The sequence below is a fragment of the Engraulis encrasicolus genome, chromosome 10, assembly GCF_034702125.1.
Source record: "Engraulis encrasicolus isolate BLACKSEA-1 chromosome 10, IST_EnEncr_1.0, whole genome shotgun sequence".
Taxonomy (NCBI): domain Eukaryota; kingdom Metazoa; phylum Chordata; class Actinopteri; order Clupeiformes; family Engraulidae; genus Engraulis; species Engraulis encrasicolus.
In genome coordinates, this window is record NC_085866.1 from 12,693,064 (window position 1) to 12,707,497 (window position 14,434).

At 46.3% G+C, this 14,434-nt stretch overlaps 1 protein-coding gene across 2 annotated transcripts in view; it reads right to left on the minus strand.

Annotated features, from left to right (window-relative positions):
- Window positions 1–14,434, minus strand: part of LOC134456627 (fibulin-2-like) — a 60,386-nt gene that overhangs the window by 13,771 nt on the left and 32,181 nt on the right. Inside the window, exons 6-10 of one of the 2 annotated variants that reach the window (XM_063208045.1) lie at window positions 12,102–12,344; window positions 8,308–8,463; window positions 7,035–7,136; window positions 4,870–5,004; window positions 660–800 (exon numbers count right to left, since the gene is read on the minus strand). In XM_063208045.1, the coding sequence (XP_063064115.1) occupies window positions 660–800; window positions 4,870–5,004; window positions 7,035–7,136; window positions 8,308–8,463; window positions 12,102–12,344 (777 nt within the window). The remainder of the gene's footprint in view (window positions 1–659; window positions 801–4,869; window positions 5,005–7,034; window positions 7,137–8,307; window positions 8,464–12,101; window positions 12,345–14,434) is intronic. The other variant, XM_063208047.1, reaches the window with a different exon arrangement.

Sequence of the window (14,434 nt, forward strand, 5' to 3'; positions counted from 1 at the left end):
AAATATTCCGTCAAGTTTAATATTATGTAAATGAGGAGCGAATTTCACTTGTGGTGGCCAATCAAATCAACTAATTCTATTTGATTTGTTGCGATGACCCGATGACCATTGAGCTGTCAGAATGGAACAGTGAATTTAGTCTCCTTCCTCCTGCATGTGTGCCCGGCATCAGAGGAGGAAACAAACAGTCTGGAATCTTTGACGAAAGACTGGTGGTGGGGGAGAGAGCACAGGACTTCACCTTGATACCCATCTATGCAACAGATGGCACTGGACAGAGAGAAAGGGAGCTGGACACTGCAACCCCAAATGGAGGCAAACATAGAGTTAGGCCACAAAAACCAGGCCGAAAACTCAATCTACTAAGAGCAAGAATAATATTTTTGCTGAGGTGGATCAAGGTTTTGGAAGCCTCTGAGGACCAAGGACCAAAAGACACACGCACACACGCGCGCACACACACACACACACACACACACACACACACACACACACACACACACACACACACACACACACACACACACACACACACAAACACACACACACACACACACACACACACACACACACACACACACACACACACACACACACACACACACACACACACACACACACACACACACACACACACACTATCCTGAGTGAGTCCTCACCAGTACAATGTCCGTTGATGTCCTGAGTGAAGCCTGCTGTGCACCTGGTGGCTGCCGCGTGGCAGGTGAAGGACCCCGGCGTGTTGCGGCACTCCAAGCCCATCCGGCAGGTATCCGTCCTTAGCGCACACTCATCCACATCTGGAAGGCAAAACAACGTAACTCGGTGTGTGTCTGCTGAGAAGAGTCTCGTTCTTTTTTTGTGGTCTTTTTTACTTTATTTATAATAGGACAGTGAGGGTGGTGACAGGAAGCGAGTGGGGAGAGAGAGTGGGGGAAGGGCCGGCAAAGGACCTGGGCCGGGAATCAAACCCTGGTCAGCCACATGGTTGTAATCAATATTGGACCTGGACTTCGTCAGATGTCCAGTTGATTACAGCATTTTCATCAAAGCCATTTATTTGATTTCATTTTACGCATTTTGTTTGTTTTACCAGGACAGCCATATCCTGGTGGTAGCCATGAGACCCTCAATTCAGAAATAAATAAATAAAAATCCCTGCCACAGTTTTTCTTCGAACAGGTGACTCCACTGAAAATAACTTTTTGTCTTGACTACTCATTAAAATTAGCTGATTCAGAGCTGGTTGGATCATATTTGTGGCAGGGTTTTTACTATCTGAACATGGAACATCTTTAGCTTAAAGTGAACCTAATGACTCTAGGATTCTAGGTTGATGTTGCTGTGTAGCGGATGGAATGTGTAAGGTGTATTACGCACTGTCGCCACTTGGTGGCACTGTGGTCCAAGCTGGGAAGGGCTAATAGTACCACAACTCCTCAGATATACTGCAGGAGTCCCTCTTCTAGTATGCACCCTCTCTCCATATTACCCAACCAAGGAGTGTGGCTTTCTTTTGGCTGATAAATCTCTTATACGGTCCCTCAAAGGCGTTAAAGCTTCAGGAGGTCAAAAAAAGCTATTTCTGCTCGCTTTGATAGATTTATTATTTTATTAAAATATTTTATCTGCTGACTGTGGACTTAAATCAGGTCTTGCTATCAAAATCAATTTATTCAGAACACCTATACACCTAACACTCATATACATGACTGTACACACACACGCACACACATACACAGACACACACACACACACACTCCCACAACACTTCACACACTCCTTTCTATCTGCACGGCTACTTTGCTGCCTGTCAGTCACAGGAGTAGTGAGCAGCTCTGTTGACATCCTTTCCAAGACTCTAAAGAATGAGATTTGTGTTGGTTGTCCACGGCTCAGGCTAAGCTGCAGCCAGGCCCACTGACATGGGGGGACAAAGGGGCATGTTGTCCCGGGCCCAGGGAGATAGTAAGGGGCCCAGAACTGGGTCCCCATTACATTACATGTATGGGGTAGGGGGCACTTCAAATGATTTTGTCCTGGGTCCAGCAACAGCCACCGCAACAGCAGCAATAGCGCTAACAGCAATAGCAGCAGCAGCAGCAGCAGCAGCAGCCAGTGTTGCCAGATTGGGCAGTTACTCGCCCAATTGGGCTGCTTGGGATATCCGTCTGCGTGTAAAAACGGGAAAAATTGGCCATTTGGCGTTTTATTCTGCAGTTTTGTGCCCATAGAAATCAATGCAATTTGTTGAAATTGGACGTTTTGGACGACTTAAGCGCATTTTGGCGTTTTTTTAAGAACCTTTTTAGGCGGGATTTGATCAGACACATCTGGCAGCAGCAGCAGCAGCAGTACTAACAGCTACAGCATAGCAATGGTCTAGGGGACCCTGGGGGACTGCAGCGCTTAAACTACAGAAAGTCATTAAGTGTCTCAGCACTGCTGACAACAGCCTGGCACTTACTGCTGATGAGCCGCAGCCAATCCTGACAGCTCACGGGGCGGGAGGAAACAACAACAACAACAACAACAACAACAACACAACACACGCACACACACACATGCTCACAAGTACTTAGACATGCACACACACACACATACACACACACACACATACCGCTCACAAGTACTCATGCATGTGTGCGCAAACAGACAGACAGGCAGACACACACGCAGACACAGATGCTCAGAAGAACACACACACACACACACACACACACACACACACACACACACACACACACACACACACACACACACACACACACACACACACACACACACACACACACACACACACACACACACACACACACACACACACACACACACACACACACACACACACACACACACACACAGGCACAGATACACTCACACACTCACATGCTCACAAGTACTCAGGCATTGCACACACACACACAGACACACACATACATACCGCTTACAAGTACTCATGCATGTGTGCAGTGCACACACACACACACACACAGACACAGATGCTCAGAAGAACACACACATACACACATACACAGACACAAGCACAGATACACGCAGATACACTTAATCCCCCCCCCCCCCTGGGATTAATAAAGTTACTCTACTCCACTCTACTCTACACGTATGGTCACATGCACATCAGCAGTATACAGGTGCTGATGGACAGAAACAGAAACTATCCATGAAAACACAAATATGTATAAAGACACTGAATGTGCTCATGCATACCTGTAGTGAATACACATGTCCACATGTGCATGCATGTGAACACGTATCAGAGCATGGACACATTCACACACACACACACATGCACATATACGTATGCATGAAGCCTTGCATGCACACACGCATGCACAAACGCATGCACACACGCATGCACACACACACATACACACACACACACACACACACACACACACACACACACACACACACACACACACACACACACAGAGGTGAGGAGGACACGCACGCACGCACGCACGCACGCACGCACGCACGCACGCACGCACGCACGCACGCACGCACGCACACGCACACACACACACACACACACACACACACACACACACACACACACACACACACACATACAACATCACGGCTGCAGTACTGCTGTGGTCAAACGTTGGCTGAGCCTGGATGGGTGTGAGAGCCAGAAAGCTCCCGGCAGACCTTTAAGCTTAGCCCACACACACACACACCACACACACACACACACACACACACACACACACACACACACACACACACACACACACACACACACACACACACACACACACACACACCCACACACACCACCAGGCTGGTCTCCTGAAGGGGTAAACACTCTGTTGTCGGCTCCAAAACACAAACCCAGAACAATGAATTTGTTTGTGGGCCGCTGCCTAGGCAGGCAAGGCCGTGCCAAAGCGTAGGACATGGAAATGATGAGAAATGTATCTCATCTGTGCTTCCCACCCACACTAACATCCATCCATTTCCCAGATTTGCGGTGCAACATTCCCATGGAGCTTAGTTTTCCAACATGTGTTTTGGGACGTGTTCTTTTTGGGTTGTTCATGTTTTTTTAAGGTCTAGCTGTCTAGTGGTGGTCTTCATCTCTTTCAGGCCTGTCAGTGTCTCAATCTTGAAAACATACTGTACTTTCTTTGCATCATGGGCTGGGTCAGGTTTTGTTTCACGACAGTTTCACATTGTAAGTAATGTAAAATACCAGATGCAACCATAATGTCTAAGTTAGTAGCCTACCTAATACTGGCAGATAGTTTGAAATTCAGAAGTGCTGATATGTTTATGAATCTTCACATAAAATAGATTAGAACATTATATCAACTACGTACACAGAACTACTGTAAATCCATACCGCACAACACTACACCCCCAACCTACAAGTGTCATGACACCAATGAAAACAACTGATCTGTCTGTCTGTCACTGTGAGAACCGTCACATGAGCACAATGAAAACATTGCCGTTGTCCCAGCCATGGCCAAACGGTAGGGCACTCGTCTACCATGCGGCTGACCCGGGTTCGATTCCTGGCCCGGGTCCTTTGCCGGCCACTTCCCTGTCTCTCTCTCCCCACTCATTTCCTGTCACCACCTTCACTGTCCTATCAAAAATTAAGTAAAAAAGACCACAAAAAAGGAAAACATTGCAGTTTCTGACAGGGCAGATTGCAGTTGACACTGTAGCTCATGACTTACCATTCTCATTCAGCAGAGTCTCAATGAGCTCAGAGAACTCTTCAGACTCCTAGTAACATTCTTAATTATGCCACTACAGCATGAATTAATGATTAGTATCACTGAAATAAATGGTGGATATGAGTGTGCTGTTTGTTTCACACAGGTTCTGTACCTTCGCACATATTGTTATTCTCGCGGTAGCCTGCCGGGCAGACAATCAACCTCTCGCAGTAATAATGGCCGGCCGTGTTCATGCACCGCTCATTCAGCTGGCAGTTATGGGTCATCAGCGCACACTCATTTACGTCTGCACCAGGGGAGAGAGAAAGACAGAGAGAGAGAGAGAGAGAGAGAGAGAGAGAGGGGGGGGGGGGAAGATGGGAATAAAATATGTATGTAAGAGAAATAAAAATATGGAGAGAGCAAAGGAGACAGAACAGAAAATGAAAGACAGGAAAGTGGGAGGAAATGAGGACGCAATACAGAAAACACAGAGAGAAAGGGTGATAGGGACCACAAAAAAAGAAAGCAAGATGAGAGAGAGAGAGAAAGAAAAAAGAAACATTCACATTGGCAATAGGCTGTGCATGGTTCCCTCTGAGATTCTGAGATTGAGAGGCAAAGCTCGGCAGCTTTACTGGCTGCCCTCTCTGCTCTGGGTGGAAGGGATTGGGAACAAGCCACCGCATAAGCCCTCAAACACCACCACACAACCTGTCAGCAAACCACTGACTTCACAATGTCTCACTAGTTCTAGAACTTTAATCCCATTCCAACTCAGAACTCTCAGCAAGTTAACATCTCAATCAGATAGTACAGTCAAGCCAGGCTCAAACTACACGACTCCCGATTGTGTGTCCGATTTTGACGTCGGGCTGCACCGCACACTAGAAGAGAAATGTCAATCTTATCCCTGCTTGCAACCACAGAGAAAATGCCCGACGTTCTATTTCCAGTCACAAAATATCAAACACTGTTTGATTTCTACGATTTGCGATCGGCGACTCTTTCAGCTGCCAAAGTTCTATCTTAGAACGTTGCACACGACGAGGAAATCTTTCCCGACAATCGCTCGCTTTTCAGTCGAGAACCGGGCTGATAGTCGTGTAGTTTGAGCCTGGCTTCAGAGAGACAGGATAATAATAACTCCTAGGATCTCTGGTACAATTACAGAGTCAAAAGGATTAGACTCAGATTACTCTGATATTTAGTCTGATAAAAAAAGATTCAGATTCTGATTCCTCATTACAGTCTCATTTCAAATGTCATATACTGTACATTTAGTAGCAGTAAATGAAAACATGATAACCAGAGTAAGTAAATTAATGAAAATGCAATCAGATTCGGGTTTTTTTGCATCTGAGTGTACTCAGACAGCCGATTTGGCTCCGTCTTCATTCAAATACTGTAATAGAACGGCAATCAGATTGCCATGTTTGCATGTACAGTAATTGCACTGGCAAAGCACTACTGAGATTGCTGCAGATGCTACTCTGAAATCTTGGCTCTGTCTTTCTAGTAAGACCCCGGTGTCTGTCGCTGCCATTTTTTAATAATGTCCGTACGACATGAGCCTGCAGGGTAAATAAACCTGAGGAGGACGTGCTGCCTAATCAGGCTGTTGATAGACACTAGGGGGGGATTAACGGGGTGGTGGCCGCCCTGGCCCCGGCTGGCTACTCAGGTATTCAAGTGGGTGAGGCACCAGACGGGGAGAGAATGTTGCACGGCATTTCAAACCCAGCTAGACCCAAAGCACCGCATTCCATCCATCCTCGGCAGTCACAGTGACGACCGCAGCACAGAGAAAACATTATCATGTCCTTGGAAGCCACGTGTGTCTGTTTACATGATTCTGTGCGTAGGATGTTTGTGCGATTGTGTGAAGTGTGTGTGTGTGTGTGTGTGTGTGTGTGTGTGTGTGTGTGTGTGTGTGTGTGTGTGTGTGTGTGTGTGTGTGTGTGTGTGTTGTGTGTATGTGTGTGTGTGTGTGTGTGTGTGTGTGTGTGTGTGTGTGTGTGTGTGTGTGCTTAATGTGTTGATGTGTACTTGATGGATTGTGTAACTCTGGCCAGCTGTGTTTGACCTTGCATACATTTGTGCCGGCTATGTTTGTGTCTGTGTCACTCTGTGTGTACAAATGTAACTGTTTGTGTGATCAATTAGGGATGCCCATGACTATGTATCTGTTTATGAACAGATTAGTGGGGCTTTATTACGTTAACATAGCTCTTGTTGATGGCGCATAATGTTGTCATTATGCCTCTAACGTCGTTATGCAATGCTCCACACAGCTGGGTGCAAAGTGTTCGGTACTTCGTCTATGAAACACATTACCGTGGCACGAGTGGCCGTCCATTCCCAGAGTGAATCCTGGGAAACAGGAGCACTGTGGCCTCCCTGCCACTGGGGTGCAGCGCTGATCGCAGGGGCCGTTTCCTGAAATGGCAACAAAGTTCTCATAGAGATTAGTTGGAACAAAAGAACAAAAAAGTAATCTCATTGTTGGCCCGTAAGTGCATGTGATAAAAGGCTTGCGATTTGAAAAAGCCATGTTTTGCTATTTCCCTTTTCCTGCTAACGCCCTTGAACTTTATGATCTGCACTTGCGTTTTCCACCCCTGCAACAATCTTTTACAGGCCGCCGCACAAAACACTAGATTCCTCCAAAACAGATATAAATCATGATGACTTAAGTCAGAAACGACCCATAGCTTTCAAGTATGGCTAATGTTTACTGTACTCAAGACTTGTCAGGTCATGTTTTCCATGCTTTGTGAAGCACAATTCTATGCTCATAAAGGGTTATTCATAAACCTTCATAATAACTGGTATAGGCCCAAGTATTTACAGCAATTTACATACAACAATACCTCTTCTTAATACATGTTCTCTGTATGTCTGTTGTTGCCCAGTCTGCACTTTATATGTAAAGAAATTGACAATAAAACCAACTTGACTTGACTTGACAATCATTTCTGCATTATATGCAAGGCATTATAAAAAGTAGTCACATAGTACTGTATATATAGTCTTTCCAACTTTAAGTGACATGGTCAGTCAAACAGAATTGTATTCTGATTGGCTGGTGAGGTATGTCAGTAGGCTATATAACAGCTGTCAAGGTGTGCATTAGACAGAATTAATCAACTTGGCGGAGCATAACTCCTCTCCGCTCCGAAGTTATTTGGCTATGTCAGCGTTGATTAATTCCATCGAATGCCTTATGTAAATCGTCTTTGACCTTTTCATAGTCAAGAGGTCTAAAAGCTTTGAAGCACTCCATCATTTAAACACTTGTTAAGTCTTTAAAATGAAAATACTTTACGCAGTCCTTATTATGCATAAATAGTTGTTTGCATAAATAGCACACAAATGTGTCTAAAATTATATTGTATTATGACACGGACCCTGTAATGCATTTGCTATTACCAGCATGCCAATTTAGAAATGCATTACTAAACACTATTAGTAAAGACTGCCTAATGCTGTGTAGTACTATGATAGTAAGGTTCTTTCAACAAACCCGGGTCACCCGCATAATATGGTATGATGTCTTAGCGCACTGTGCCACAAAATAAGGATATCTGTGTTAGCATGGCATTGTCACCTGCGCAGGGGTTATGATGGGTCATGGTGGTGGTGGTGGTGGTGGTGGTGGGGGAGGTGGTGGTGGTGGGCGGAGCAGGAGGTGGTGCTGTGGTCGTCTCCACGGCAGCAGGAGTCTCGTGCTCCCTCACTCGGTTCTCATCCTCTGCCTCCGCATCTGTGGAAGCAAGCAGGAGAGAGCACCATGAACATGGGGCCTTCCGTATAGGCCTACTGTATGTATAACGTTCATTATGTCTAACTGTTTAAATCACACTTGAGCTATTCTTTTACTTCAGACATGTAAAACCCTGTCTCGTGCTTTGGCCTGTGCTTCATCCATCCCATTGCCTTTAGCTCTGTCATCACGGTCCTTCGCCAGGTGTTCTTTGGTCTTCCCCTCTTTCTTTTCCGGATCGGGGATCATCTCAAGGCGACTTTTGGTGTTCTTTCATTGGGCATTCTGGATACATGGCCGAACCATCTTAGTCAACATTATTGGATTTCATGATACATATGTGAGCTGCCTGTCCTCTTGTAAAGTTCTGTAATGTTGATGTGTGACGCGCTTTAAAACACATCAACATCCCACTGACCCTCTGATGAAGACAGAAGTCATACCATCGAAACATGTCAGGTAAAAGATAAAACTTTAACATGTCTGAAGTAAAAGAAAAACTCAGGTATGATGGGGCCTTCCACACATCAATACCCGTTGACCGACCGCACAATCTGGTGCTTCAATCTGGTGCTTTTTAGTAGTACGACTGCAGAAGACATAACCACATCGAAGAGACTGTAGCACTGTGGTAGAAATCTGTTCTCTTTCATTCGTACAAACCAGGATAGAGCTCCCGGTCGTGTTTCTGAGTATTGCACTCCTTATCAGACAGTTGGTGTTGTGTAGGGAGGAGAGGGGAGAGAGAGTAGTGTCTGTAATTACTAGCTTTAAGCTCTTTCAGCTCTCCTCATCCTCATCCGGGGCAGGCGAGGCAGGGATAAAGCTATGGCTCACAGCATCACCTGTTTGATTTAATTAGCAGATATGAAGGAGGCAAAACTAAATGAAAGGCCAGCAGCAGCATTGCAGTGAGTGTGGGTGTTTGTCTGAGAAATGGTTTCTGGGGGAAGGTGGTGTGTGTGTGCGTGAGAGAGAGAGAGAGAGAGAGAGAGAGAGAGAGAGAGAGAGAGAGAGAAGAGAGAAGAGAGAGAGAGAGAGAAGAGAGAAGAGAGAGGGAGGGCAGGCTACCGACTGAAACACATGTCCTCCTTCTGTGCTTTTTTCTTCCCATGGTGACCTATTATGAGATGCTGGCTTCACTGTAATTTAGTGTAAAACGACGGCTGCTCTGGAGGCCACTTCATGTTCTGGCCTGTCTGTCTCAGGACGCTCCCCTTTTCCTATGGCCGCGATACACGCAAACCGCTCTCTCATTGCACACGTGTCTATAGGTGTGTAAGGCAGAGGTGTATGTGGGTAAGGAATTATGTTCCTGTAGTTGGGCATGTTAGCATACAATTTGTATCTTACTTTACTGTACAGCACATTGAATTGCATTCATGTATGAAATGCGCTGTATAAATAAAATTGCCTTGCCTTGCCTTACATGTGTTTTCAGTGGACTATGCCCGCAAAAAGACAGACATACTGTTGGATTGTCAGACTTTTTTTTCCATTGTTACTTATCCTTTAGAGCAGGGGTTCTCAAACTCTTTTGGGCCAACTCTTCCAAGGACCCCCTCATTATCACATCTATTATGTCCATAAACCAAGCTGTCATCACAGCCCTGTGTGTGTTACAAAACAAGGTACTGGGTAGGTGCACAGCAATTTAGTCAATGACAAAACGGGAGCCAAGCTGCTTCGGGGCAGTGGGACTTGTTCTAGTGATTTCCGGAATAAGGTCGCCATTGTTCTTCAGGATCTATTATTATTCATTCCTGATAATTTAATCCAAGGGCAAACAGAATAAGCCTATTTTAACAAGGCCTACTCTGGGCCTTTTGCTGAGGATAGTTCCCATGCCCTCGCCTCGATTGAACTGCACTCTGCCACCATGTTACGCTTCGTGTTTTAAGGCACAATGTGTGATTTTGCTTTAGCCTTCCTAAAATCTGAAGTGATTTTAAGGCCAAATGTAAATGGTGTTGATACACATCATCTCTGATATGAGCTGTTCTGGATAGGAATCTTTGGAAGCAAACAACTTAAGTTCAATGGATTTGACCTGTATTGAATTTAATTAATTAAGTTCTGAGAACCAGCCAATAAAAACTGCTTTATTTAAACAGTGAAAGTTGTGTTACCTGCCTTGCTGCTGCCACTGGTATCCTTACTCTAAAGGACCTGAGCATGTGAAAAATGCATGACACCAAAATACAGTGGATGAAGCCAAGTTCAATTCCACTCAACAGATTTAAACAGCTGAGTTGAGTTGAATTGAGCTGAGGCAGACAAAACTCATTTATACTGAATTGAAATAGAAGTTAAATATAGAACTGGGCCGTCTCCATCAGATCCTTTTGTTTGAGTCTGGTTGAGGGTAAGAGAGGCAGCAGCCCTTGGCTAAGTCTGGGCGCCTTCCCAGACTTAATGCTCCAATGCCACGTGTCAAAAGTGATCTGATAATCAAGGCATATATATGCAGGCCCAGGAAGTGGTTCTGTGGCCCTGGTTTGGTTTGGGCCAGACAGACAGCCAGCCAATCAGGGGAGGGGATCAGAGGGAAGCAAGGCGGAAGGGAGCGCATCTGAAGACGGAAACTTTATACGCCTTCAAGCGCAGACAAATGGGGTCCGCTGAGAGGAGCGGGACAGGACTGCTTTTCATCACTATGCCATCTATCTGGAGAAAGGGAACACCGAGCTCATACACTCACACACGCTTATGGATTCACTCCCAGAAGGAGGCACAGACACACACACACACAGACACACGCAGACACTTGCAGACACAGACATAGACACACACACACACGCACGCACATGCATGCACGCACACACACACACGGGCGCACACATACACAGACACACAGACACATACGCGTACACACACACACACACACACACACACACACACACACACACACACACACACACACACACATACACACACACATACGTGTACACGCACACCCACACGCACACACACACACACACACACACACCTCACAGACAAAGACAAAGGAGAGGGCTCATCTTTCTTTAGGGTACAAATTACGACCACACAGCGAATCACTGTGTGTAGTGTAGTGTAGTGTAGTGTAGTGTAGTGTAGTGTAGTGTAGTGTAGTGTATTGTAGTGCAGTGCAGTGCAGTGCAGTCTAGTGTAGTGGCCGACTCTCAACTATGTCGTTAATAGCATCTGATCCATCATCAATTGATATTAAAGACTAATCTCCGTCTGATGAGCTGCTGGCGTCTGCCCTAACAGTGCCCCCCTAGGGAGGGAGGGAGGGAGGGAGGAAGAGAGAGAGAGAGAGAGAGAGAGAGAGAGAGAGAGAGAGAGAGAGAGAGAGAGAGAGAGCATTATAGAAGGAGGGAGAGGGATAGGGTGGGGAGATGGTCAGGGGAGCGATAGACAAGGGAGAGAGTGGGAGACAGAGAGAGAGAGAGCAAGAGAGAGAGAGAGAGGGAGGGAGAGAGAGCAAGAGAGAGATAGAGAGAGAGAACAGTATAGAGAGTGGGAGAGCGATAGGGCAGAGATATGGTCAGTCAGGGGAACGATAGACAAGGGAGAGGGTGGGATACAGAGAGAGATAGAGAGAGAGAGGGGGGGGAGATAGAGAGGGAGAGAGATAGAGATAGGCATCTCACCTGGCAGACAGTGGCGTCCGTCCTCCTGCAGCGTATACCCCTGGTTGCAGGCGCACCTATAGGAGCCCTGGGTGTTGATGCAGGAGTGCTGGCAGAGCTGGCCCTCGTACACCTTACACTCGTCCAGGTCCCGCAGACCCTCCGCCATCAACGCCCCCTCCTGCTGCTCCACACCGTTATCCCCGTCCCCGTCCTCGTGGCCGCCGATGGAGAAGGCCTCCTTGGGGTACGGGCTGTCCGACACTGGGCATGGCATGGATAGGTGGATGGATGGATGGAGGGTGAAAAGAAAAACGGAGCAGAGCAGAACAGTCTTGTAAGAACAGACCTGATAGGAGAGCCAGTGAGCATCTTAAACATCCCCCTCACACAACACACCAGCAGTGGCAGAGTGGTTAGAGAGTTGGTCTTTCAATCTAGGGGTTGCAGGTTCGAATCCCTGACCTCTCCATCCATGGCTGAAGTGCCATTGAGCAAGGCACCTAACCCTACATTGCTCCAGGGACTGTAACCAATACCCTGACAAATAATAACTGAATTAAATTTGAATAAATGAAAGCGTCAGCTAAGTGCAGTGTAATGTAATAACACACAGAGGTCTCCTTGGGGTAGTGATTTTTGGACACTGGCCAGGGACAGGTTACATAAATTGCATTACATTAAAGATGACCTCTAAACGTCATTTCATTAATATTGCTGTGTTCCCCATTGTTATTGAATGTGTTACGCGTTGGTCCTGTTTCAAAAAACGTTCTGGTTGCTTTGTTTCAAGCCATTTTTGCAAGCTAGCAAGGTGGCTTGTGGAGAAACGAGAGGGTGTTCCGTGTTTCTCGTGGAAATGCGTCTCTGATTGGCTCACTCCTCCTGCTCTCGTGGAAATGTGTCTCTGATTGGCTCAGTCCTCGTGTTCTTGGAGAGAATGTAATGGGAAACAGAGTCGCCACTTCCCCGGGTGGTACTGCACTATAGGGGTGCCAACGGAGGCGTGCAGACTCCATTCAGGGCTGTGCTCTTTCGACAGCGACCCCTAGGCAAGCTGCAGGCACGGAGCAACCAGAGTGGGCTTGCTGTATGTATGAGGCTTTGTGCTGTGTGTGTACCTGAGAGTAGCAACCAGCTGATAGCTAAGATAAGCTAGGTTTCGGGCCACCAGACGTTGCTTGTTTTCAAAATAACTCAACATGTTTTTAGAAAAATGGGTCGACATAAACCTTTGTGGGCAACGCCTTCTTTCGACATGACGCAACACAGAAAGGCTTTCGTGATTTGCTCGTTTCTCTGCATTATTTATGTCAATTGGGAAACAACGGGAAACACAGCCAGGCGAGGTGACGTACCGCTATGAGAGCCTTGCAAGTGAGTTTAACTTGGGGTGACCGTCGGATCTTCAAAAGGAGTGAGTAAAACTGTGTTTTATCGGAAGTTGGCCTTTACAGTTAGTTGACACTGTCAGCGACTGGTTACAGTTCCAGGAGCGTCATATGGACAGAACTATGGACTACGGACAGAATATCATTTGAACTTGCAACCTTTTCCGATTCCGAGACGGACTATCTAATCATTAGACCATGGCTAACAAGGCTAACGAGACAACGGCTAACGAGGGAGATGAAGGGATGGAGGGAAGAAAGAGAAATGGAGCTGAGGCTAAGTTTGTACAGTATGGTGACGATCAAAACAGGACACGTTACATGGGATCTAGTCTTCAATTTTAAGATGCCCTTTACACTAGGACGATTGCAAGTGGAAATGGTCAAATATTTTATCTGAAGTGTATTTCATGTACACAGCAGCCTCGTCGTCGGGGCCAGAAGACGCAAAAATCTGGAAAAGAGTGATGTGAAGGGGACTTGAACATGTTTTGGCTTTGGAACGTGAAAATGTTTTGCCATTTTTTTGCCATTTAGAAGGAGACACAACCCGGGTCGTCTTCAAAACTCCCCACTCTGGAAGGAGTCTTCAGATTTTTGCGTCTTCAAGCCCCAATGACAGGGTTTGCCATGTAAACAAAAGGGACTTCTGATAAAATATTTTGTCGCTTTCCCTCGCAATCGTCCTCGTATAAACGGCCCCTGAGCAGAGAAGGGCACTCAGTCTGCCTGATTGGAGACATTGGGTGGGCATCTACATAAATCACCAAACCCCCTTCCCGATAGTTTTCTGCAAATTATAACATTTCCTGTCATTTGTGCCTCTGCAGGGAGATAAGCGTGTTGATGGATGGGCCTGTATTTGTGTAGCGATTCTTCACGTCTCTATCTGTGCGAGTGCAATCAAAAGCCCACAGCAGGAAGAAGGCAGAGAGTATGGTACAAAAACAAACAAAGGCATTG